General features: G+C 45.5%; 1 protein-coding gene across 3 annotated transcripts in view; it reads left to right on the top strand.

The window, feature by feature from the left end:
* MDGA1 (MAM domain containing glycosylphosphatidylinositol anchor 1) overlaps positions 1 to 24,658 on the top strand; it is a 498,204-nt gene that overhangs the window by 328,598 nt on the left and 144,948 nt on the right. For all 3 annotated transcript variants that reach the window (XM_082251647.1, XM_082251646.1, XM_082251645.1), the window contains 2 exons: positions 13,861 to 14,127; positions 18,639 to 18,790. In XM_082251647.1, the coding sequence (XP_082107773.1) occupies positions 13,861 to 14,127; positions 18,639 to 18,790 (419 nt within the window). The remainder of the gene's footprint in view (positions 1 to 13,860; positions 14,128 to 18,638; positions 18,791 to 24,658) is intronic.

Raw genomic sequence — 24,658 nt, 5'->3', positions numbered from 1 at the left:
TAGCTTGGTGGCAGGCGTGGATTCGTTACACAGGGAGATAGCCGAGAAGTGGTTGCAAACAACAGTTTGGTTTATTCATGCAATTTTCTTCACCAGACTGCAAGCGTCAAAAACATCCAGAATAAAATAAAACACAAAATAAATCCTTGCCACTGTGGGCGGCTACCTTCTCACACACAGGAACCTATCTAAGGAAGTCTGTCCCCATCCTACTGTTGGGCAGACTTGGCTGATCACACAGCAGACTATCAATAGTCCATTTATTATCTCTTCACATAGAGAATGTCCCTTTTCTCTTCACACAGCACATGTTCATTGGACTTTCCTTTCACATAGAAAACATCCATTGGTTTTTCTCTTCACACTCTTCAGATAGAAATAGTTAATTTTCTCACCTTGAGAAGTCTTCACACTTTTTACCCTCCTCAGCGCACATCGCTCCAGGAGGTCTTTCCTTCTCCCATGCTCACACAACGTCGAGAGGCACACATCTGACTGTCCTCCTCTACTCACACAGCGTCAGGAGGCAGCAATCCTTCTCCCATGCTCACACAGCGTTGGCAGGCACACATCTGACTGTCCTCCTCTCCCCAGCTCACACAGCATCAGGAGGCACACCCATAGACTTCCTCTGGACAAATTATAGAGGCCTTAATTTCCTCATTCTGAACAGCTGAAGTCTGTTCAACGTCCTTAGACAGTTCTGGCTACCTTTGCAGCCGACACCCTATAGTAATTGGTGAATTTTCTAAACCAGGTGGAAATGTATCTCCTGTCTGTGCATACATCCACAGATTTACCTGACTTCCTGTCACAATAGATATAGATAAGACAGATATGAAAGCACATAGGACTTTATATATATAAGAGCAATCTCCTTTCCAGGCTCTCTCTCAGAGGCTGCAGACAAGTTACAGGAGATGGTCAGAGGTTGCGGACATGGTACAGGAGATGCCCTGAGTTGCGGACATGGTACAGGAGATGCAGGGGCTGCGCACATAGTACAGGAGATGCAGGGGCTGCAGACATGGTACAGGAGATGTCAGAGGTTGCGCACATGGTACAGGAGAGGTCATCGGCTGTGGACATGGTACAGGAGAGGTCATGGGCTGCAGACATGGTACAGGAGATGTCAGAGGTTGCGGACATTGTATAGGCGCCTGAGAAGTAGAGGGGGCAACTAGAACATGTTACACCCTGAAAACTGGTGTAACATGTTCTAAAATGTGAATTTACCATTTAAGCTGGTACACATGTACAGTTTTTTTTTTTTTTTTTGTTCAGATTGCTGGCTGATAGGTTCTTACATCCACACAAGTGATGTGGATACAGGAATATTCAGGGGTACTGTCAGAATACACAGATTAGTGCTGCAGCCAATTGGCTGCAACCGGCTGATTGAACAAGGTTTTCTGAAATGTTTTCCTTTTCATTTTAAAAAGAGAGACGTGATTGACATACCTATGTCCCCTTAAGGCTCTGTTCCTATGTTCTGGGTATTGTAACCTGCTGACAGCAAATTGATTGCACTTATCCAAGTTTTCAATTGTATTAATCCTGCCACAATTCTGTGGCAGAATTCTCACATCTAAAACTTGTGCGCTTCAAAATCCACTCACCTATCCCCTACGTTTCAATTAGGTATTCCATTGACCTTCCAAAAAATACTATTATGAGAGGCAGGTCTAAAATGAAAGGCATAGATGCTGTAAATGGCAGTAGTAGAAGGCAATCAGGTACTGCAAGACATGACTGTAGGTAGGTTAGCACAAACTGGAGGTAGGGCACATGTGCCTTTTTTTTCCAAAGTTGGTAATAAATACAGTCACTGTGACCCACCTCACTTGCAATCATGCTGCTCTGCTGGCACGTCTCGCTGTGTGGGAGGGATGATGGATCGGCGCCGTGACAGTCTTGTGGAGTCAGAGTTGATTCACCACCGCGCAGCCGTTCCCGCCAGATGTGACGTCATGCCACTCACTGCGGCTGACGTAGAAGTATATCGGACCATCACCGTCACTCTGGAGTGCAGCGGGGGCGGGGCTGCAACGGCCATCATCACAGCGGCGTGGCCCCACCCCTCCCCAATACTTAAAGCGGCCGGCCCCAATGCTTAAAGCGGCCCCAGGGCCGGCAGCCCACCGGGAAATTTCCCCGCATCCCGGTAGGCCAGTCCGGCCCTGTACTAGAGAACATCACCCAACCAGTGACACCAACCCTGACCTCTCACCTTCCTGACCAAGGCTGGCCCTACCTGACCAAGGCTGGCCCTACCGTGGGTCCTGCTGGGTCCAGTGGACCCAGGCAGCACTTTGAGAGGGGCAGCAAACTGACGCCTTAAGATTTTTTTTTCCAGCAGTTTTGTATGTGACAACTGCCCCCCTGGGCCGCTCCACGGCCTTGTAAAAAGGCCGCCCTGCTTCCTTCAACACACATACTCATAGTTGCCAGGCGCGAGGGCGCTCACACACAGCCTAACACCGGCTGTAATACACCCGAGCCCAGCCTGCCTTCTTCTGCTCACGCCCTTTGATGGGCGTGATTTTTTATTTTTTTTGGGTGGGGGAGGGCAGCATTTCATTCTTGGACCCAGGCAGCACAATGTCTTGGGCCAGCCAGTGCTGTATTTTGGCCTAGGCCAACAAGGCCCAGGCCTAGGGCAGCACTTTGCAGGGGGGCAGCAAAAAAGTCCCCCCCCCTCCACCTGAGAATCTTTTTGGCCAGTGGTTGCTAGAGCTGCCTCTCGCACCCCCTCCTCTCTTTCTCACCCCTCCCTCTTCCCTCTCTCTCATTCCCCCCCTCTCTCTCACCCCCCATCTCTCCCTCTCATCCCCCCTCTCTCTCTCCCACCCTCTCTCTCTCGCTCTCATCCCCCCTCTCTCTCTCATCCCCCCCTCTCTCTCTCTTTCACCCCCCCCTCTCTCTCTCATCCCCTCTCTCTCTCACCCCCCCTATATCTCTCTCTCAATCCCCCCTCACTCTCTGATCCCTCTTCTCTCTCTCTCATCCCCCTTATCTCTCTCCCACCCCCCCGCTCTCTCTCTCTCCCCCCTCTCTCTCTCTCTCCCCCCTCTCTCTCTCTCTCCCCCCTCTCTCTCTCACCCCCCACCTCTCTCTCTCTCCTCTCTCTCTCTCTCTCTCTTTCATCCCCCCTCTCTCTCTGATCCCCCTCTCTCTCTCTCTCTCCTCTCTCTCGCTCTCCCCCCTCTCTCTCTCTCATCCCCCCTCTCTCTTTCTCACACCTCCCTCCCTTACCCACCCCTCTCTCTCTCCCACCCCCCTCTCGTGAGATCTCAGGGGTTCATGCTGGGACTTGTAGTCCTTAAATTTTGGAGGGAGTCACATCCGTTAAAAAGGAAGGAGTGTGGAAAGTTTACATAGGAGGGGGGGCGCCCAATTTTAGTCTTGCCTAGGGCAGCACAAAACCAAAATACACCACTGGGGCCAGCCCTGTTCCTGACCATCGGCTTACGTAGCAGCACCGCAAGCCTGATTTCAGCTTCAGCTGGTGTGTGTTCACTTTCTACAAACACGGACATTGTGGTATGATATTGGCCTGGCTGAATAACGGATTCTGTGACCTGTAAAGCAGTTTTTCAATATATCAGCATACAGGTCCTCTTTATTCCTGACCTCGTGGCACGATGGGTCAGTTGATGCGCGGCGGAGCCCGGTGTGCCCCCCCCCCTAACGCCATGACCCTTTCCTTATCTCCTTTCTCCGTGGTAAACACAATAAAAGTCCATTATGTGCGGAGAGGAGCCAGGCGTCTCCCGTGAAGGTGAAGATGGGAAGCGGAGGCGGTGTGCGCGTCCCTCATTACTCGGAGAGTGGAGCGGCACACACCTCCTCGCACGCAGCCCTCATCATTTGTTCCTGGCACCGTACTCCCTGACCCGGGGGCCGCGGCGGCGCACATTCTGATGGCTCCATTAAGGGAGCTTCAAGCCTAACGAGTCACCTGTCGCCTCGCCGCGCGCTCACACATGTCTGGGATTACAGAGACGGGTCTCCGCAGCTCAGACTCTTCATTAGCGTGCTTCTGGCACAGCGGTCTTCATCTCAGCAGATGTCGGAGTGTGCCGCGCGTAAAGTTCTGATGATAAGTGTTTGCCGCTCCGTCCCCCTCCGCACCCCCTCCCTTCAGATCCTCCGTGCTGCGCTACGTGCAGAAAACGCCTATGTAGAACAATCGGATCTGCTTCTTTTTTAACCTCCAGTGAGCCTGATGGATAACGTGGATAAATCTCTCCAAAATTAGCTGCTGGAAGAAAAAAAAAAAAATCAATACGGCGAGCGCCCCAAGGTCGGATTTTGGGTCTGGATTTTTCTTTTTTTTGTTAAGCTTTATTTAATTGCACAGAGACTTTGGTTGAATGCAATTATTTCTGCAGTAACAAATTCGATCATGTGGGATGTAACAGGTTTAACGTACGCTATATTGTCAAAAGTATTGGGACGCCTGCCTTTACACGCACATGAATTTTAATGGTATCCCAGTCTTAAGCCTCGTACACACGCATCGATTATTGGCCGGGAATTTTCGGCCAACGTCCGATCGGCCGATTTTCGGCTTGTTAGTATGATGCTTCCGCCAACCGACTCGGATTTTTCGGGCGAAAAAAATCTGGTGTGCAGGCTATAAAATTTTTGTTGGCCGTCAACACAACGGCCTATTTTCCGTCAGTCAGTACAGATTTCGGCAGACAAACATCTGATGAGCAAGACTGGGCATGCTCAGAGAAGAAAAAAAAAGAAAGTAAACCAGCACATGACATCACTTCTGAAGTTGGTTTTTGTTGGCCGAGAAAATTCGTGTGCAGTCTAGAGCACATTCCAACCAACAAAACACCACTCTGGACAAAAGACGGACGATCGGTCGGCCGATAATCGTTGCGTGTGTACGAGGCATAAGTCCGTAGAGTTCAATATTGAGTTTCCCCACCCTTTGCAGCTATAACAGCTTCAACTCTTCTGGGAAGGCCATCCACAAGGTTTAGGAGTGTCTATGGGAATGTTTCACCATTCTTCCAGAAGCTCATTTGTGATGTCAGGCACTGATGTTGGACAAGAAGACTGTTGTAGTCTCTAATTCATCCCAAAGGTGTTCTATCGGGTTGAGGTCAGGAGGACTCTGTGCAGGCCACTCAATTTCCTCCACCACCAAACTCGCTCATCTATGTCTTTGTGGACCTTGCTTTGTGCACTGGTCCAAATCATTTGGTGGAGGAGGGATTATGGTGTGGGGTTGTTTTTCAGGGGTTGGGCTTGGCCCCTTAGTTCCAGTGAAGGGAACTCTTAAGGCGTCAGCATTCTCTGCTCTAATTTTTACCAAAGGTGTTCTATCGGGTTGAGGTCAGGACTCTGTGCAGGCCAGTCAATTTCCTCCACCCCAAACTCGCTCATCCATGTCTTTATGGACCTTACCTTGTGCACTGGTCCAAATCATTTGGTGGAGGGGGGGTTATGGTGGGGGTTGTTTTTCAGGGACTGCACTAGGCCCCCTAGCTCCAGTGAAGGGAACACTTAAGACGTCAGCAGTCTCCGCTCTAATTCATGCCAGATTTGTTCTATCGGGTTGAGGTCAGGACTCTGTGCAGGGCAGTCAATTTCCTCCACCACAAACTTGCTCATCCATGTCTTTATGGAGCTTGCTTTGTGCACTGGTCCAAATCATTTGGTGGAGGGAGGATTATGGTGTGGGGTTGTTTTTCAGGGGTTGGGCTTTGCCCCTTAGTTCCAGTGAAGGGAACTCTTAAGGCGTCAGCATTCTCCACTCTAATTTATCCCAAAGGTGTTCTACTGGGTTGAGGCCAGGACTCTGTGCAGTCAGTCAATTTCCTCCACCCCAAACCCAGTCATCCATGTCTTTATGGACCTTGCTTTGTGCCCTGGTGTGCAGTCATGTTGGAACAGGAAGGGGCCATCCCCAAACTGTTCCCACAGAGTTAGGAGCATGAAGTTGTCCAAAATTTCTTGGTTTGCTGATGCCTTAAGAGTTCCCTTCAGTGAAACTAAGGGGCCAAGCCCAACCCCTGAAGAACAATCCCACACCATAATTCCTCCTCCACCAAATTATTTGGACCAGTGCATAAAGAAAGGTCTTTAGGGTATTTAAAAAAAAAAAAAAAAACTTTTTTAATGAAATCACTGTACTATACTTAACTTTTTTTTCACATTTTTCTACTTATTTTATGTATGATTATTGTAAGTTGGGTGATTGTTCAGCACTGTTATATATGAGAGATTTAATACCCTGATACAGCAGCTATAATATATATATAAGTTCGTTTTGTGTAATCGGCTTAACAAAAAAAATCTATAAAAATATAGATTTATATTCTTATTTATTACCTATAGATACAGTCACCGGCCACTTTATTAGGTACACCTGTTCAATTGCTCGGTAGCACAAATTGCTAATCTGCCAATCACATGGCAGCAACTGAATGCATTTAGGCATCTAGACGTGGTGAAGTCGACTTGGTGAAGTTCAAACTGAGCATTAGAATGGGGAAGAAAAGGGATTTAAGTGACTTTGAACGTGGCATGGTTGTTGGTGGGAGACTGGCTGGTCTGAGTATTGCTGGGATTTTCACTCACAACCATCTCTCAGGTTTACAGAGAATGGTGGGGGAAAGAGAAAATATCCAGTGAGCGGCAGTTGTGTGGAGAAAAATGCCTTGTTGATGTCAGAGGTCAGAGGAGAATGGGCAGACTGGTTCCAGATGATAGAAAGGCAACAGTAACTCAAATAACCACTCGTTACATCCAAGGTATACAGAATACCATCTCTGAATGCACAATACATCGAACTTTGAAGCAGATGGGCTACAGCAGCAGAAGACCACACCGGGTGCCTCTCCCGTTTGCTAAGAACAGGAAACTGAGGCTACAATTTGAACAGGCTTACCAAATTTGGACAATAGAAGATTGGAAGAACGTTGCCTGGTCTGATGAGTCTCGATTTCAGCTGCGACATTCAGATGGTAGGGTCAGAATTTGGTGCATGGATCCATCCTGCCTTGTATTACCAGTTCAGGCTGCTGGTGGTGGTGGTGTAATGGTGTGGGAGATATGTTCTTGGCACACTTTGGGTCCCTTAGTAGCAATTGAGCATGGTTTAAACATCACAGACTACCTGAGTATTGTTGCTGACCATGTCCACCCCTTTATGACTACAGTGTCCCCATCTTCTGATGGCTCCTTCCAGCAGGATAATGCACCATGTCACAGAGCTCCAATCATCTCACCACTGGTTTCTTCACCATGACAATGAGGTCACTGTCCTCCAATGGCCTCCACACTCACCACCTCTCATCCAATAGAGCACCTTTGGGATGTGGTGGAACAGGAGAAATTACAATGAGGTCACTGTACCCCAATGGAATCCACATTCACCACATCTCATCCAATAGAGCACCTTTAGGATGTGGTGGAACGGGAGACATGACAATGAGGTCACTGTACTCCAATGGCCTCCACACTCACCGCATCTCATCCAATAGAGCACCTTTGGGATGTGGTGGAACGGGAGCCATGATAATGAGGTCACTGTACCCCAATGGCCTCCACACTCACCACATCTCATCCAGTAGAGCACCTTTGGGATGTGGTGGAACAGGAGACATGACAATGAGGTCACTGTCCTCCAATGGCTTCCGTGAGATTGGCATCATGGATGTGCAGCCAACAAATCTGCAGCAACTGCATGATGCTATCATGTCACTATGGAGCAAAATCTCTGAGGAATGTTTCCAACATCTTGTTGTATCTATACCACCAAGAATGAAGGCAAAAGGGGGTCCAACCCGCTACTAGCAAGGTGTACCTAATACAGTGGCCAGTAAATGTATACTGTATATCGGACCCATGACAAAGATATAATTATAGCCAAGTCCCCAGGGGTTTTACTCCTTCTGCCGTAGGAGTGAGATTTTGGTAGTCCCCCCTGGACTGCATGGAATATAATGGTCCAGCGGGGGGATTCCGCTTAGCATCACCTGCCACCAAAGAAATGATTGCTTTGTGTGGAGCCTTCCTTTTTTCAGGGTCGTACGCTGAAATTCAAGGTCTGCGGGATGTTTGAGCAGACAGAATGTTGGAAAGGCTGGTTAGAATAAAAGCATAGTGTCGACTTTTCGGCGGTGCACATTTCATTCGCCCCCAGCGGGCGAGTGCCAAGAGGCGTTAAATAAAAATGGCATTTTTGCTGATATTAGGCGTTCTTCCCAAACCATCCTAATAACAGAAAACACTTTTTATTGGTGTAATAACGAAGAGGGAGAGCGTAGCGGCCTTCTCTCCGTCTATAATATAATGGATGTTTTTAATAGCGCGGCCTCTGGCAGAGGTTTATTTCGAAGTTCACCGTACGGCGCAGACATGAGTAATGGAGACCCCCGCGCTACAACTGCATGAGTCCAGCTGCTGGGAAGCCACGGCGGAGCTGGAAGATGAAACCGTTGGAGAATCCGGGAGGTCAGGAAGTGTGAGCGCATTAGATGCTGACCACCTTCACCCCTCCGCTGAGAGCCCGCTGCTATTAAAGCCGTATATCAAGGTTCTACAAACACAACGCCATAATGCACAGGACACTGCCGTGCTGTAACTCAATTCAGACATCGCCATTTATTGCACTAGTCCTGTGATGACCAACTAGAGAGGCGATGGGTCTCTATTCCTGGAAATTATTATTAGAAATTGTAATGTCAACATCATGGCAAGCACTGTAAAAATGATAAAAATACAGAGGGCGCACCAGCCTAGCGCATTACCTTTGCAACAATTTTCAAAAATATAAATTTTTGTACATTATACTCACAAACGAGATGACTTGTTCAAGCGTGATTAAAAAAAAAAAAATATATATACTGTAGATATATACGTGTCAGGGAAGAGGTTCGAGGAGAACTGGCAGATACGCCAATGCTCAAGATGGCATGCGCGCATTAGTAAAAGGTACGCGATGGGGAATTGGCGTACGCAATGGTGCATCGGCGTACGTGGCGGGGCGTCCTAATTACCAGCATCCACTGGCCTATACAGTATAAAGACAGCACTGACTATCACTTATTGCTGGATTATCTTCAGCTAGTATCCTGTGTCCCCTGTGCCTTTAACTTCAGCTTGATTACCTGTTACCAACCCGGCTATCCCTGACCTGCTCTCTCTCCTGGCTCTGAACCCGGCTTGCTTTACAGACTTGCTCCTGCCTATTCCTGATTACCTTCTTGTGTTTGACCCCTGCTTGATCCGGACTACTCTACCTGCCTCTGCTCTTGATTGACCTCCCGTGTTTGACCCTCGGCCTGGCTACTGACCTTGCTTTGCATTGACCTGCCTGCACTTCCAGAGATCCAATGGTTGTGACCACCTTCTCCACCCCGGATCCGATTCTTCAAGCAGCATCATCTGCAAGCAACCCGTGCACCTTTGGGCATAGCACCCTCTGTCACCATCTCCAGCTCTGCACTCAGCCGCAAGGGGAGCCCTCTCGTCACCTCCAGCCTGACTCCTGACAATATGTGTGTGTATATATATATATATAAAACAATCCACCAATAGTCCATGCAGCATACTATACTGAATAGAGACAGTTGTAGGATGTAACTCTCCAAATGAGGTTGACGCGTTTCGAGGGTGACCCCTCTTCTTCAGAGCTCGAAACAAATCAGCTTCATTTGGAGCGTTACATCCCACAACTGTCTCTAATCAGTAGAGTATGCTAGTAATAAACAAATAGTGCAGCGCTAATAACAAATGATAAAACCAATAAATAAATATTTTAATGACAGTATATGTGACTTATATGAAAATCATAAAAAAGTCCATATATGGGTGGTCAAATCTAGGAGAGAAAAGGTAAACCACACTAACATTCCAGGAGAACCACATGCAGATAGGGGAAGAGGGTGACTAGAAAACCAGGAAGAAACTTCATACCCTATGTGATAAGGTAATCCCCTTACCAGATCGAATTGACCACTAAATTATAGGTGGTCAAATTAAGCAACAGACCGATCATCCATCAATATGCAATGCTGCATACAGGATCATCTGCCATCCACTTTCATCTTACACTGCTTCCCAAGACTCCATGACTGCCCCTGCATCACCAATTAACAAAATGATATAATCAGTAGCCAAGCTTTTCACACACTCCCCGTCAATCCGATTGAGAAGAGTATGCTGCATGGACTATTGGTGGACTGTCTGTTATATATATATATATATATATATATATATATATATATATATATATATATATATATATACACACGTATATATTTTTTTTATCACGCTTGAACAAGTCTTCTCGTTTGTGAGTATGATGTACAAACTTTTTTTTTTTTAATAAATTGTTGCAAAGGTAATGTGCTAGGCTGGCGCGCCCTCTGTATTTTTATTGTTTTTAGAGTCTATTTGGGTTTCCCTGACCTGTTTGGAGTGGCAGCACAGCCGAAACAGCGGCTAAACAAGGGGAGTCGCTCTTCTACAGACCTAGTTGCCAGCAACTCTCAAGCACAGGAGCATTTATATAGTCTAGGCAAGCACTGCCTGTTGTCAGGGCTGAGCTCCTGCTATTTACGAGCAGGTCTTTTCTTTCAGTGCGCAGAGGCTGCTCAGCTGTCGGTTGATTACCAGCCACTAGTTGTTTCCACAGTAAATCACCTGGTTACCATCACCTGCCTCATTAGTCCACCCTACAGCCAGCTCTTTTTGGCTATTCAAACAGCTTTGCTTATTTCCTCCGTGCCCTTGCGTGGTCTAAAAACTCCAGTGTGTTCCTGTGAATGACTTGGCCTGGCTGACTTCTCTTCTGGTACCTTTTCCCGTTTTTGCTCCTTACTACACTGACTTCTGGCTTTCTGACCCCGGCTTGTCTAATTACCCGCTCTGGCATCCAAACCCTGGCTTCGGTTTTTGACTACTCTTCCGAACTGTTATTTTTTGCTATTTTATTAAATGTGTGATTTTAACTGCATTTTTTGTCTCCACCTGATTTATGGTTTCTGACACCTGTATCATCCATTCGCCCAGAATAAGTAAAACAGTTTTTAGTGGAATGCCTAAAATGTATACATACTTTTGTGTGTTGTACCTTGCAGCTTATCCGGTTTATAGGAGTACTTGGTGCACGATATTGTCTTGAGGCCTGTTATATACAGCCGTGGCCAAAAGTTTTCAGACTGACACAAATAATAATTTTCACAGTCTGCTGCTTCACTGTTTTTAGATCTTTTGTCAGATGTTACTTGTGGTATACTGAAGTATAATTATAAGCATGTCATAAGTGTCAAAGTCTTTTATTGACAATTACATGAAGTTTATGCAAAGAGTTGTTATTTGCAGTGTTGACCCTTCTTTTTCAAGACCTCTGGGCCACATCCTGACTGATGGCAGCCCATTCTTCCATAATCAATGCTTGGGGGTTGTCAGAATTTGTGGGGGGTTTTTGTTCACCCACCTCCTGAGGATTGACCACAAGTTATCAAGTTCTGGGAACAAGACCTGGGGAGTTTCCTGGTCATGGACTCAAAATTTAGATGGTTCCCCAAACCACTTAGTTATGACTTTTGCCTTATGGCAAGGTGCTACATCATGCTGGAAAATGCATTGTTCCTCACCAAACTGTTCTTGGATGGCTGGGAGACGTTGCTCTCAGAGGATGTTTTTGTACCCTTCTTTATTTATGGCTGTGTTCTTAGGCAAATCTGAGAGTAAGCCTTGGCTGAGAAGCAACCCCACACATGTATGGTCTCAGGATGCTTTACTGTTGGCATGACACAGGACTGATGGTAGCGCTCACCTGTTCTTCTCCGACCAAGGTTTTTTACGGATGTCCCAAACAGACGGAAAAGGGATTCATCAGAGAAAACGCCTTTACCGCAGTCCTTAGCAGTCAAATTCCTGTACCTTTTACAGAATATCAGTCTGTCCCAGATGTTTTTCCTGAAAAGAAGAGGCTTCTTTGCTGCCCTTCTTGACACCAGGCCATCCTCCAAAAGTCTTCTCCTCATTGTGCATGCAGATGCACTCACACCTGCCTTCTGCCATTCCTGAGTAAGCTCTGCTCTGGTGGTTTCCCGACCCTGCAGCTCAATCAGATGTAGGAGACGGTCCTGGCACTTGCTGGGCTGTCTTGGGTGCCCTGAAGCCTTCTTCACAAATGCAGTGGAAATGTTTTTTTATGGGATTAAGTTCATTTTTATGGCAAAAAGGGACTTTGCAATTAATTGCAATTCATCTGATCACTCATTCTGGAGTATATGCAAATTGCCATAATAAAAACTGAGGCAGACTTTGTGAAAAATATTATTTGTGTCATTCTCAAAATTTTTGGCCACGGCTGTACAGGTTCGAAATTCGTCGAACCGGAACATAGCGACAAATCCTGGTAAACCCAGGCCATTTTTATGGCTAATAGGCAAGCTACTTTCAAAAAAGAGTATAAAATCCCTTAGCGCAGACAGAAAATGGGTATGCAGCCCATATGTGCCATAATGTCAATGTCTAGGGTGGTGTGGTTAAAAGATTCCACTGTGTCTATGGCTGCAGCACCATTTCTGAGGATATTGGATGCCTCTGTGTATAAAAGATAAAAAAGTGTATCTGTTTATTAGCTTTAAACACACATATATACTGTATAAAAGGATTTCACTCACAAGGATGTGGGATTCATATGCAGTTTATATTCCTCCTATGGAGGCCAATGGCTGCTGGCAAGGGTCCAGAGAGATGACACAGTCCTGAATCACTGCTGCACCAGGCAGTTTCTCCACAAAGGAATGTTTCAATGGGGGCTGCACTGGACGACTCCACCAGTGGCCAGTTATCCGCAAGGAACAAGGTGGGTGGTCTGAGGGTTGTTGCCGGGCAAGCTGCAAGCAGAGGGAGATGTAGCCTGGAGCTGTACCAAACAGGAATGCAAGCCGGCAAGAAGACTGGGGCCAGAGGACCACAGGGTTGCATTGACGTTCTGACAGTCCTATGATCAGCTGCCAGCAGTGGCGGCGGCTTCAATGTAGAAGAGGGACAGCCGACAACAGATGACCCATAGTAAGTCGATGGATGATGTCATCTCCCAGGCATTTGCAGCTGTTTTTGCTGATCTGTCCTCTACACATAGAGAGATCATGTGACCAGTCTGGGGCAGCTTCAGACTATGTAAGTATACACATCTCTTTTACAGGGTTAGATAGAATAGGCTTAGAATGGGAGTGAGAGTAGGTTTAGCCTTAGTTAGATTTTGCATGAACTTTCACTTTAAGATACCGCAATATTGGCCAGTTGTAGAACAGTTTTATTAAGGATAATAGGCCTAACTGGTGTATACCTAACTTTTATATTATCTTTGAGGATAAGAAGATGAGTAATATCATGTTAGGTGGTTTAGGTGCCCAATGTTCTTGCACTTATTTTATTTGTCCTTTCAAATGAAGCAGTGGCATGCTGCAAAGAGGAGGCAGCTCCAAAAACAGTGTGCTTTGAACACCCCTAACCTAAAAAAACTTTATTAACTTATAATACAAATTTAAAAAAAGAGCTTACACTTTAATGACATTTGACATCACTTTAATGACATTTGACATCTGTCCGGGAGCCCAGCTCAATCTGTCATTGCCAAAAAATGATGCAAATTTAAAGTAGTAAAGAAGTAAATAAAAATGCCCAGAAAAAATGCTCAGTTGTACAAAATCACAAATGTATTTCATTGGTTTATTTTACTTATTTAATAGACTTTTTTTTTTGTTTTTATTTTTCTCTTTTTGAAATATAAATGTATGCTTTCTTAAATGAATTTCACTGTCTCTGAGAATTTTATGAAATGTAGGATCTTTCGTTGATCTCTTTCAGTTGCCCCAGTGGTGGAGCCAAAGTTCCAGGACATCCGGCAAGCGATGAGGCAGAGTGTACAGCTGCGGTGCAACATGTTGAAAGGGAGCCCGGTGAAAGTGGCCACCGCCGTCTGGAGGTTTAACCGGAATCTTCTTGTTCCCTCCGTAGAACAGCAGGAATATTCAGAATACAAGATACCCAGCATGAGCCAGGAGACCAGCGGCACCTACGAATGTAACATCTCTAACGATGTGGGCTCTGACACCTGCGTCTTCCAGGTGACTGGTGAGTGGAGAGGCTGTGATGTCTTTCTCCTTACAAGATGGATTTTATCTAGCCAGGATAATCCTGGTTTTGTTAAATTCTTTGGTTCCTTAGCTTCATTCCAGGTTTTCACCCAAATATTTTATTGTAGTTAGGCACGGTTCACACTGCCGCGACTTCAAAGCCGACATCTCAGCACGACTTCGGTACGACTTGCATACAACTTCTTTAACAGAAGTCAATGCAAGGCGTGCTGAACTTGGATCAAAAGTAGTGCAGGAACCTTTTTCTAAGTCAGAGTAAATCATGTCGCTCCTGTTAGAACATTTCCATTGCACTAAATGGGGTGCAACTTCTCATGCAACGTGCTCTCAAAGTTAGAACATATGTCGCATCAGTGTGAACCAAGGCTTACTGAGGAGTGCAAGGGGTGGCTAGCCAATGGGATGAATGAATCAACAGAGAGGTGAGAGAGGTTTTTGCCTGTGGGTGGCAGAGTCCAACCACCATTAGGAGACCTGGAGGACATATTAGGTTTATAGATGTTGCCAAATCTTGAAGCTCAGTGCACGTTAGGTCTTCTGCTTTGTTTTTATTTTTTTTTCCTATACCATACTTCACTATACTACAACATACTAAAGTCTATAGTATCAGGAGATAGTTACATGTCTCATTCCATTATAAACCTCAAAAATTAAAGTATATCTAAACTGAAAAACGTTTTGCTCTAATTTTGGAAAGAGTAAAGAAGGGTTATAAATAATCCCTGACGGATTTTATTTATTTTGTTTTGTTGCAGTCTGTGTCCCATTGGGGAGATGTCCCTTCACTTCCTGTCCCATAACCAAAACAGGGAGTGGGAGCAAATCCCACTAATGTGTGGAAATTCCAGGGTGTCATCTGGGTGACAATACCTAGTGTCCCCATTGGAGGATTTCCCCTCTATTACTGTTCTGGTGTCAACCCAAAATTTGGGATTTTCTTTTACTTTCAATAAAAACAACACAAAGCAAGACAAAGATGGCACTTTTCCACTGCAAGTACCGGCTCGGCTCCACTCGGCACTGCTTGGCCCTGCTCGGCTCAGTTTGCTTTTCCACTGAAGTAGTAAGTGGGTGGGATTACAATGATTCTCTGACCAATCAGTGGCTAGTAGTGACAAACAAGGCTGCATGTGAAGGATTGTGGGATATGGTGTAGGTACGGAACGCTTGGAACCACAACTGAGGTGGTACTGCGCCGATGTACCAAACCGTACTGAACCGTTCTAACACGTACCATGCGGTACCATGCAGTGGAAAAGCGCCAAACCGAGCCAAACCGATCCATTCCATACAGTGGAAAAGCTCCATTAGAGAGGGCGAATCTCCCTAACAGGGGCACAGACAGCAATAAAAACGGACTGATATTTTAATTCCTTGCCACTCTATTCAAAACTAAAAAAAAAATGAAAATTGTATCATACTTACTGTATTTTTCTTTTCCTGGTGCCTATCCATGACAGCATACTATCGTATGTATGCTGCCATGGAGGCACCAGGAGAAAGGGTTGCCTTTAGTTATGCTTTAAGAGGATCATGTCTCATTTCAAGACAGTAGACGGAACCATGCAAATCATCACTTTATGCCTTAAGATCCAGATGCACCTTCAGAACCGCTGGTGTCTAGTGCAAATACAGTCTAATATTATGGAGCCATTTGTTCCAAATCACTATTTAAGACTTTTTGGCCATCATTAGTGCAGTGTACGGAAACCATGGCTTCTATGGAATAGATATTGGGAGCCAACCACAGAGTAACCATACACGTTATGCTGAGAAGAGACTAAAGCCCCGTACACACGTACCGATCGTCGGCCGAAAAGCTTCGGCCGACGACCGATCTGCCGATTGTAGGCTTGTTAGTATGATGCCTCCAACAGCTGACAGCGCACATTCGGCCGAAAAGAATCTGTCATGCAAGCATTAAAATTTTTGTATGCCGACACCAGAGCGGCCGATTGTTCGCCAGTCAGTACAGATTTCGGCCGACAGACTGCAGATTTGCAAGACTGGGCATGCTCAGAAAAGGAAAAACACAGGGAAAGTTAACCATTACATGACATCACTTCTGCAGTCGGCTGTAGTCGGCGGACAAAATTCTTGTGCAGTCTTTTGCACTTTTCAACAGACACTGACAGCCCTGGACAAAAGACGGCTGATCATTCGCAGACGATCGGTACGTGTGTACGGGGCTTAAGGCTACGTTCACATGTAGGCATTTTGGGTTTTTTTTTTTCAGCTCAAACGCCCAACCAGACAAATCCTATTAATTTCAATGGCCCCTGTGCTGTTGCCGATTAGCGATCACAAGATGGACCCAGCATTGTCGATCCCTCGCTTCCTCCTCTTCCTCCAGCATCAGAAGTGCAACTGATGCACAAAACAGAAATCTGTATTTGTCGGCCATTTTAAAGACAAAAAGCAGGAGAGCACACAGTAACACAACCTCACACAGACACCAAACACCACCACAAAATCCTGAGGAGGAGGTCCCCTTTTTATGCAAATGTTGTAAAAAAAACACGCTGCTTTTCATTGGTCACCTAAACTCGTATGACTACTCAAAAACGCCTGTAAAAACGCCTATAAAATGGCAACGCCTAGATGTGAACGTAGCCTTAAGGAATCAAAAAGCCCTCCAACCATGAACAGCCCTACAATGTATTCACATTCCACAATATATCCCAAAAAAAAGAGGATTATACCTAATTTCAGGACAGTTCTGGAAGTGATGATGGGCCATAAAGGAATTATTTGTATAACTCGGCACTCTGTCCTGAAATTAGGAAAAATCCTCTATTTTTTGGAATTAGCCTTTTTGTGTTCCCAGAGTAATTTACTGTTCTAGAAATGTATCACCTTCCCATCATAACCTGTATGGGTTACGATACAATGGCAAAATACTCTACAGTTAATGGTCCCCGAACATTTGAGTACCAACCAAGAGCTTTTTTACATTTTAAATGCTCGTCTGCTACCAGTTTACAGTAACTGTAAAATAGTTACTGGACAATAATTTAATCTTGTTTGCAGAAAAAGCCTGATGTTATAGCACCTTAAGTCCTACTGGAAACCAGAGCTGCAAAGCTCTCATGCAGGTATTCTCAACCAGGGTTCTATGAAACTCTATGGTTCCTCCAGAGATAGCTAGGAGTTCCTTGAGCTATGGCTGATTGACCACCCATCTGAACTAATTGCCTAGTTCCAAGTCCAGTACTTCTTAGCAGAGCCAGTGGCATGACGCCAATGATCTTTTTAGCAGCCAGTAAGGGTGGCATTGGGACCACCAGTGTAAGGGACATTCTTCCTATCATCCCCCAATATTATTCATTTTAGCAGGAGTTCCCTATGGCCTAATATTTATTTTTAAGGGTTCCTCTGGCGTAAAAGGTTGAGAAAGGCTGCTCTAGTGGAACAACAAACTCTAGTTGACATATCTCAACAATAGAGTCACCAAGCTCTAAAGAACATCCTTGTGTTGATTCAGCTTTCAAGAAACTGCACAGAGCTCTTTTTGTAAAAGCCTTTTTGGTCACCAATTGCCTTTGTAAACCCAAATATTAGCATGTAAACATGGGAGTCACATCATAACTGTGCTGTACATATCTGAAGCAGAGAGTAGAGGTGTGGGAGGGATCGAGCAGGCTCCACCCACTACAACCTGCCTGTAGAAATCTACAAGAGGGGGCGTAGACAAGACCAGTCACCCTGCACAAAGAGTGAGAGCATCAGTGACCAGTCTTTTATACAGGAAGCTTCTGAACGAGGCAAAGTTTAACATCCGATTACTGCACAGATTTGGAAGAAATACACAAAGCACTCCGAGATCCAAGAACATTACACATGATGAATGTATTTAAATGATATTTGTATTTTTTTGCAGTTTAGCATTAACCACCACTAACAGTTATATTTTTATAAAAAGCAACACATTTGCTGTAGATCAAGATGCTGATGGCTAAAGAACATTTTGTGGTTAATTCTTCTTGCTTGACTGTAGCTTTATTGTAGAGAAATAAAGGCACAAATGAACAGATATGAATAAAGGAATCCTCACATGAAACATGTCAAGGTTCTCTTGTTGATATCTATTTGTGCATACAATTTTCTACAATAAACCTGCCAACAAGCAAGGAGAGTTAACCAAGAAATCCACCACCCATCATCTTCTTGACCTACAGCTGTAGTGTAATTTTGCAGAATAATATAAACAGGTATTGATAAAGGGGAACCTTGGCAAGAAACACTTCAAGGTTCCCTTGTTGATATCTGTTCATCTGTGGATATTGTATTCTATAATTGACCTATGGTTGAGGAAGGAGAGTGAAGAGGTTTAATTGGCTGGTGTTTCATTTGACATTGTCTGAAAACCGCAATCTCCCAGTGTTCTGTGGGTATGAAAAGTTGACTCTTTTGTGGCAGCAAGCACTGCTGGTTAGGGTAACACATCTCTCTGTTCTTCACCCAAACATAATCTGTTCCTTTTTCCAGGCAAAGCTTTCAGCCCAGAATTTTACTACGACACCCTTAACCCCATCGATTCCAACAAGCCATCTAGAAACTACTCATATTTGATCCAGTGGACCCAGAAAGACCCCAGTGCAGTGGATCCAGTAACAAAATACAGACTGGACTGGAAACCGGTAAGACCTACATTGTTTTTTTGGGCCATATAATGGCACTTTTCCACTGCATGGAACCGAACGGTTCGGCTCGCTTTTGTGCTTTTCCACTGCTGGTACCGCATGGTACGGTGTAGGAACGGTTCAGTACGGTACGGCGGCGCTTTTCCACTGCATGGAACCGAACGGTACGGCTCTCTAAAACAGTACCACCTCGATTGTGGTTCCAAGAGGTACCATACCCGGTACCATATCCCACAATCCTTTGCATGCAGTCACTACTAGCCACTGATTGGTCAGAGAATCGTTGTTATCCCACCCACTTAACTTTAGTACTACTTTAGTGGAAAAGCAAACCATACCGTACCGTACCGAACCATTCCAACACCGTACCATGCGGTACCAGCAGTGGAAAAGCAAACCGGGCCGAGTAGAGCCGAGCCGGTACTTGCAATGGAAAAGTGCCATTAGACAACTACAGCTGGTTGACATGGCATGATGAAACTTGCAGTCCCCTAGAGAGTCATCGCCTGCTTATAACCCAAAGCTAAACTAGATTAGTGGTCGCCATCCAGTGTTATGTGTACTACTGATGGTCCACAAGAAACTTTTGGTGGTCCCAAGGGGTTCTGTCGCAAATCAACATTGCGGTGGATATATACTGCCAAGTATTGTTTCCAGTGTTTGTTCCTAATGCATGCTGATAGTCAATACTGTCAGCGTGCATTGATACCGATGCTTGCTCTATAGTTCTGGCTCCTGTGATCTCAGTGGGAGACACCAGCAGTAGTACAGAGAGCAGGAAGTGAAGGAGGAGACTTCTAATGGCAGTGCTCAGTGCTGTATTTTGGCCTAGGCCAACAAGGCCCAGGCCTAGGGCAGCACTTTGCAGGGGAGCAGCAAAAAAGCCGCCCCTCCACCTGAGACTCTATTGGCCACTGGTTGCTAGAGCCGCCTTTCTCATTCCCCCCTCTCTCTCACCCCCCCCTCTCTCGCTCTCATCCCCTCTCTCTCTCACACCCCCTCCTCTCTCTCTTTCATCCTCCTCTCTCTCACCCTCCTCTCTCTCTCTCACCCCCCTCTCTCTGGCCACTGGTTGCTAGAGCCGCCTCTCTCATTCCCTCCTTTCTCTCACCCCCCCTCTTTTGCTCTCATCTCCTCTCTTTCACACCCCCTCTCTCTTTCTCTCTCTCACACCCCTCCTCTCTCTCTCTCTCTCTCTCTCTTTCTCACCCCCCTCTCTCTCTCTCATTCCCCCCTCTCTCTCTCTCATCCCCCCTCTTGCTGTCTCATCCCCCCTCTCTCTCTCTCACCCCCCCTCTCTCTCTCTCACCCCCTCTCTCTCTCTCTCTCTCATCTCCCCTCTCTCTCTCTCATCCCCCCTCTCTCTCTCTCTCACCCCACCTCTCTCTCTCTCATCCCCCTCTCTCTCTCCCTCACCCACCCCCCCTCTTGTGAAATCTCAGGGGTTAATGCTGGGACTTGTAGTCCTTCAATTTGGAGGGAGCCACATCCGTTAAAAAAGGAGTAGGGCAAATTTACATAGGAGGGGGAGGGGGGGCACCCAATTTTAGTCTTGCCTGGGGCAGCACAAAACCAAAATACACCACTGGCAGTGCTGTTAACAGACTGCGGCAGGGAGCACGGAGCTTAAGCACATGTCTGGATAAGAAGGTGAGATCCAATGATGAGTCTGTGTAAGGCAACAATGTGATGCGGAGTGGGGGGGGGGGTGGCAGAGAGGGGCAGAGAGGAGAGCCCAAACATTGTGTGTATAAGGCATATAAAATTAATTTTAGTAGTTCGCAGGATTCAAATTTGTAAGCTTAGTGGTTTAAAAGGTTGGCGGCCACTGCATTAGAAGGGTCCCCAGCAGGGTCTTTATATCACTAGAGCAGTCGCCAGCAGGAGGAAGGAGGTCCTTACTAGAGGGATCAATAGTAGGAGGAAGAAGGTACTTATTCTTCTATATTAATGATGGCGAACCTTGGCACCCCAGATGTTTTGGAACTTCATTTTCTATGATGCTCATGCACTCTGCAGTGTAGTTGAGCATCATGGGAAATGTAGTTCCAAAACATCTGGGGTGCCAAGGTTCACCATCACTGCTCTATATAGATCTTTATATCACAAGGGCGATCACCAGCAGGAGGAAGACGGTCCTGATTCCTCTATATAGATCTTTAGTTGTCACTAGATGGATTTCCAGCAGGAGGAAGTCCTGATTTCGCTATATACTGTAGATCTTTATATCACTAGAGGGATCAACAGCAGTAGGAAGGAGGTCCTTATTTCTCTATATAGATCTTTATATCACTAGAGGAGTCACCAGCAGTAGGAAGGAGGTCCTTATTTCTCTATATAGATCTTTAGTTATCATTAAAGGGATCACCAGCAGTGGGGAAGGAGGTCCTGATTCCGCTATATTAATTTTTAGTTGTCACTAGATGGAGTTCCAGCAGCAGGAAGGAGGTCCTGATTCCTCTATATAGATCTTTATATCACTAGAGGGGCCACCAGCAGGGGAAAGGAGGTCCTGATTCCTCTATATAGATCTTTAGTTAGACCTCATTTAGCATACTGTGTCCATTTCTGGAGACCTCACTTTCAAAAAGAGAAGTCCACAGATGAGCAACAAATATGGTGAAATGTATGAGGGGTAAAACATATCAGGAGAGACTGCAGGAGCTTAAAATGTACAGTCTGGAGGAAAGAAGGGAAAGGATAGGCATCCCTGAACCCTTTAAATACATAAAGAGTGTGAACAAAGGCAGGAGGGCCGGATTTTCAACGTGAAGCCAAGATCAAGTACAGACAAGAATTTAAACTAGAAGGAGGAATGTTCAAGCTAATCTTAGAAAGTATTATTTTACAAAAAGAGTAGTTGATACTTGGAATAGACTCCCAGCAGTGGTAGTGATTCATTAAACAGTAAGTGATTTTAAACATGCTTAGGATAAAAAAAGGGCAAAGGTTGCAGACTTGATGGACCACATGGTCTTTGTTTCTGTAAATAATGTCCTTGGGTGCTACAGATCCTAAATTCAACATCAAAGCTCAATGGCATATGCATGTGGTGTGGTGTAAGACCTTTGGGGTGAAGAAAAACATGGCAAAGGTCTTTTTAAAAGCAGTCAGCCATGGTACATTGCATTAGACACGGCGGCTTGGTTGGCTTTAGCACTAGGATGCCACAGAACCCTCATACAAGAACAATGCATCCTCTCTCAAGGTGGCTCTGGGTGGCACTGAACAGATTTCTCAAAATTGTGAGTTTGGTGGTCTGAAAGGTTGGTGTCCACTGCACTTAGAAGGGTCACCAGCAGGAGGAAGGAGGTCCTGATTTCCCTATATAGATCTTCATATCACTAGAGGGATCACCAGCAGAAGGAAGGAGGTCCCGATTCCTCAATATAGATCTTTATATCACTAGAGGGGTCTTCAGCAGGAAGAATGAGGTCCTGATTCCTCCATATAGATCTTTATATCACTAGAGGAATCACCATCAGGAGGAAGGAGGTCCTTATTTCTGTATATAAATCTTTATATCACTAAAGGGATCATCAGCAGGAGGAAGGAGGTCCTGTTTCCTCTATATAGATCTTTAGTTATCACTAGTTGGATCTCAAGCAGGAGGAAGAAGGTCCTGATTTCCCTATATAGATCTTTATATCATTAGAGCGGTCCCAAACAAGAGGAATGGGGTCCTAATTCCTCTATACAGATCTTCATATCACTAGAGGGATCATCAGTAGAAGGAAGAAGGTCCTGATTCCTCTATATAGATCTTTATATCTCTACAGGGGGAATGAGATCCTGATTCCTTCATATAGATCTTTTTATCACTAGTTGGATCTCCAGCAGGAGGAAGAAGGTCCTAATTCCTCTATATAGATCTTATATCACTAGATGGACCACCAGCAGGAGGAAAGTGGTCTTTGTTTCTGTGAATAATGTCTTTGGGTGCTACAAATCCCAATTTCAACATCAAAAGCTCAATGACATATGAATGTGGTGTGGTTTAAGACCTTTGGCGTGAAGAAAAACATGCCAAAAATCTTTTTTAAAAACAGTCAGCCTTGGTACATTGCGTGGGGCATGGCGGCTTGGTTGGTTTTAGCACTAGGATGCTACAGAACCCTCATACAAGAACAATGCATCCTCTCTCAAGGCCATTAGCGGCTCCTGATTCCTCTATATCAGGGGTATTGAGTTAAAATTCACAAAGGTCCAGTCAGTAAAATATTCTTCCAGCAGAGGTCTGAACCGCATGTTTGTGCGATGACCGCCCTGTATCCTCGCAACGAATCACCTGCTTGTTAACTTGGGTAGCCCCCGCCCTCTGTCGATAGCTGTCCTGCCTCTAGCTGTTGGCTCTGGGAGAATGGCCGTGGTGATGGCTGTGGGCAGAACGACTCTAAAGAGTGGGACTGCAGGGGTCCGGATGAGACATTAGCTGGGTCTGGACCCGGACCGCGGTCTGCCATTTAGTGATGCCTGCTCTATATAGATCTTTATATCACTAGAGGGGTCACCAGAACGAGGAAGGAGGTCCTGATTCCCCTATATAGATCTTTAGTTGTCACTAGTTGGATCTCCAGCAGGAGGAAGGAGGTCCTGATTCTGCTATATAGATCTTTATATCACTAGAGGGATCACCAGCAGGAGGAAGGAGGTCTTTGTTTCTGTGAATAATGTCTTTGGGTGCTACAAATCCCAATTTCAACATCAAAAGCTCAATGGCATATGCATGTGGTGTGGTGTAAGATCTTTGGGGTGAAGAAAAACATGCCAAAGGTCTTTTTTTAAAAGCAGTCAGCCTTGGTACATTGCGTGGGGCATGGCGGCTTGGTTGGCTTTAGCACTAGGATGCTACAGAACCCTCATACAAGAACAATGCATCCTCTCACAAGGCCATTAGCAGCTCCTGATTCCTCTATATAGATCTTTATATCACTAGAGGGGTCACCAGAGCGAGGAAGGAGGTCCTGATTCCTCTATATAGATCTTTAGTTGTCACTATTTTGATCTCCAGCAGGAGGAAGGAGGTCCTGATTCTGCTCTATTGATCTTATATCACTAGATGGACCACCAGCACTAGGAAGGAGGTCTTTGTTTCTGTGAATAATGTCTTTGGGTGCTACAAATCCCAATTTCAACATCAAAAGCTCAATGACATATGAATGTGGTGTGGTGTAAGGTCTTTGGCGTGAAGAAAAACATGCCAAAGGTCTTTTTTAAAAGCAGTCAGCCTTGGTACATTGCGTGGGGCATGGCGGCTTGGTTGGCTTTAGCACTAGGATGCTACAGTACCCTCATACAAGAACATCGCATCCTCTCTCAAGGCCATTAGCGGCTCCTGATTTCTGTATATAGATCTTTATAACACTAGAGGGGTCACCAGCAGGAGGAAGGAGGTCCTGGTACCTCTATATAGATCTTTATATCACTAGAGGGATCTCCAGCAGGAGGAAGGAGGTCCTGATTCTGCTATATAGATCTTTATATCACTAGATGGACCACCAGCAGGAGGAAGGAGGTCTTTGTTTCTGATAATAATGCCTTTGGGTGCTACAAATCCCAATTTCAACATCAAAAGCTCAATGACATATGAATGTGGTGTGGTGTAAGATCTTTGGCGTGAAGAAAAACATGCCAAAGGTCTTTTTTTAAAAGCAGTCAGCCTTGGTACATTGCGTGAGACACGGCGGATTGGTTGGCTTTAGCACTAGGATGCTACAGAACCCTCATACAAGAACAATGCATCCTCTCTCAAGGCCATAAGCGGCTCCCGATTCCTCTATATAGATCTTTATATCACTAGAGGGGTCACTAGAACGAGGAAGGAGGTCCTGATTCCCCTAGATAGATCTTTAGTTGTCACTAGTT

The sequence above is a fragment of the Pelophylax lessonae genome, assembly GCF_965119305.1.
Source record: "Pelophylax lessonae genome assembly, chromosome: 3".
Classification (NCBI taxonomy): domain Eukaryota; kingdom Metazoa; phylum Chordata; class Amphibia; order Anura; family Ranidae; genus Pelophylax; species Pelophylax lessonae.
The sequence above is the reverse complement of the archived record's forward strand: the minus strand, read 5'-3'. Positions and strand labels throughout refer to the sequence as shown.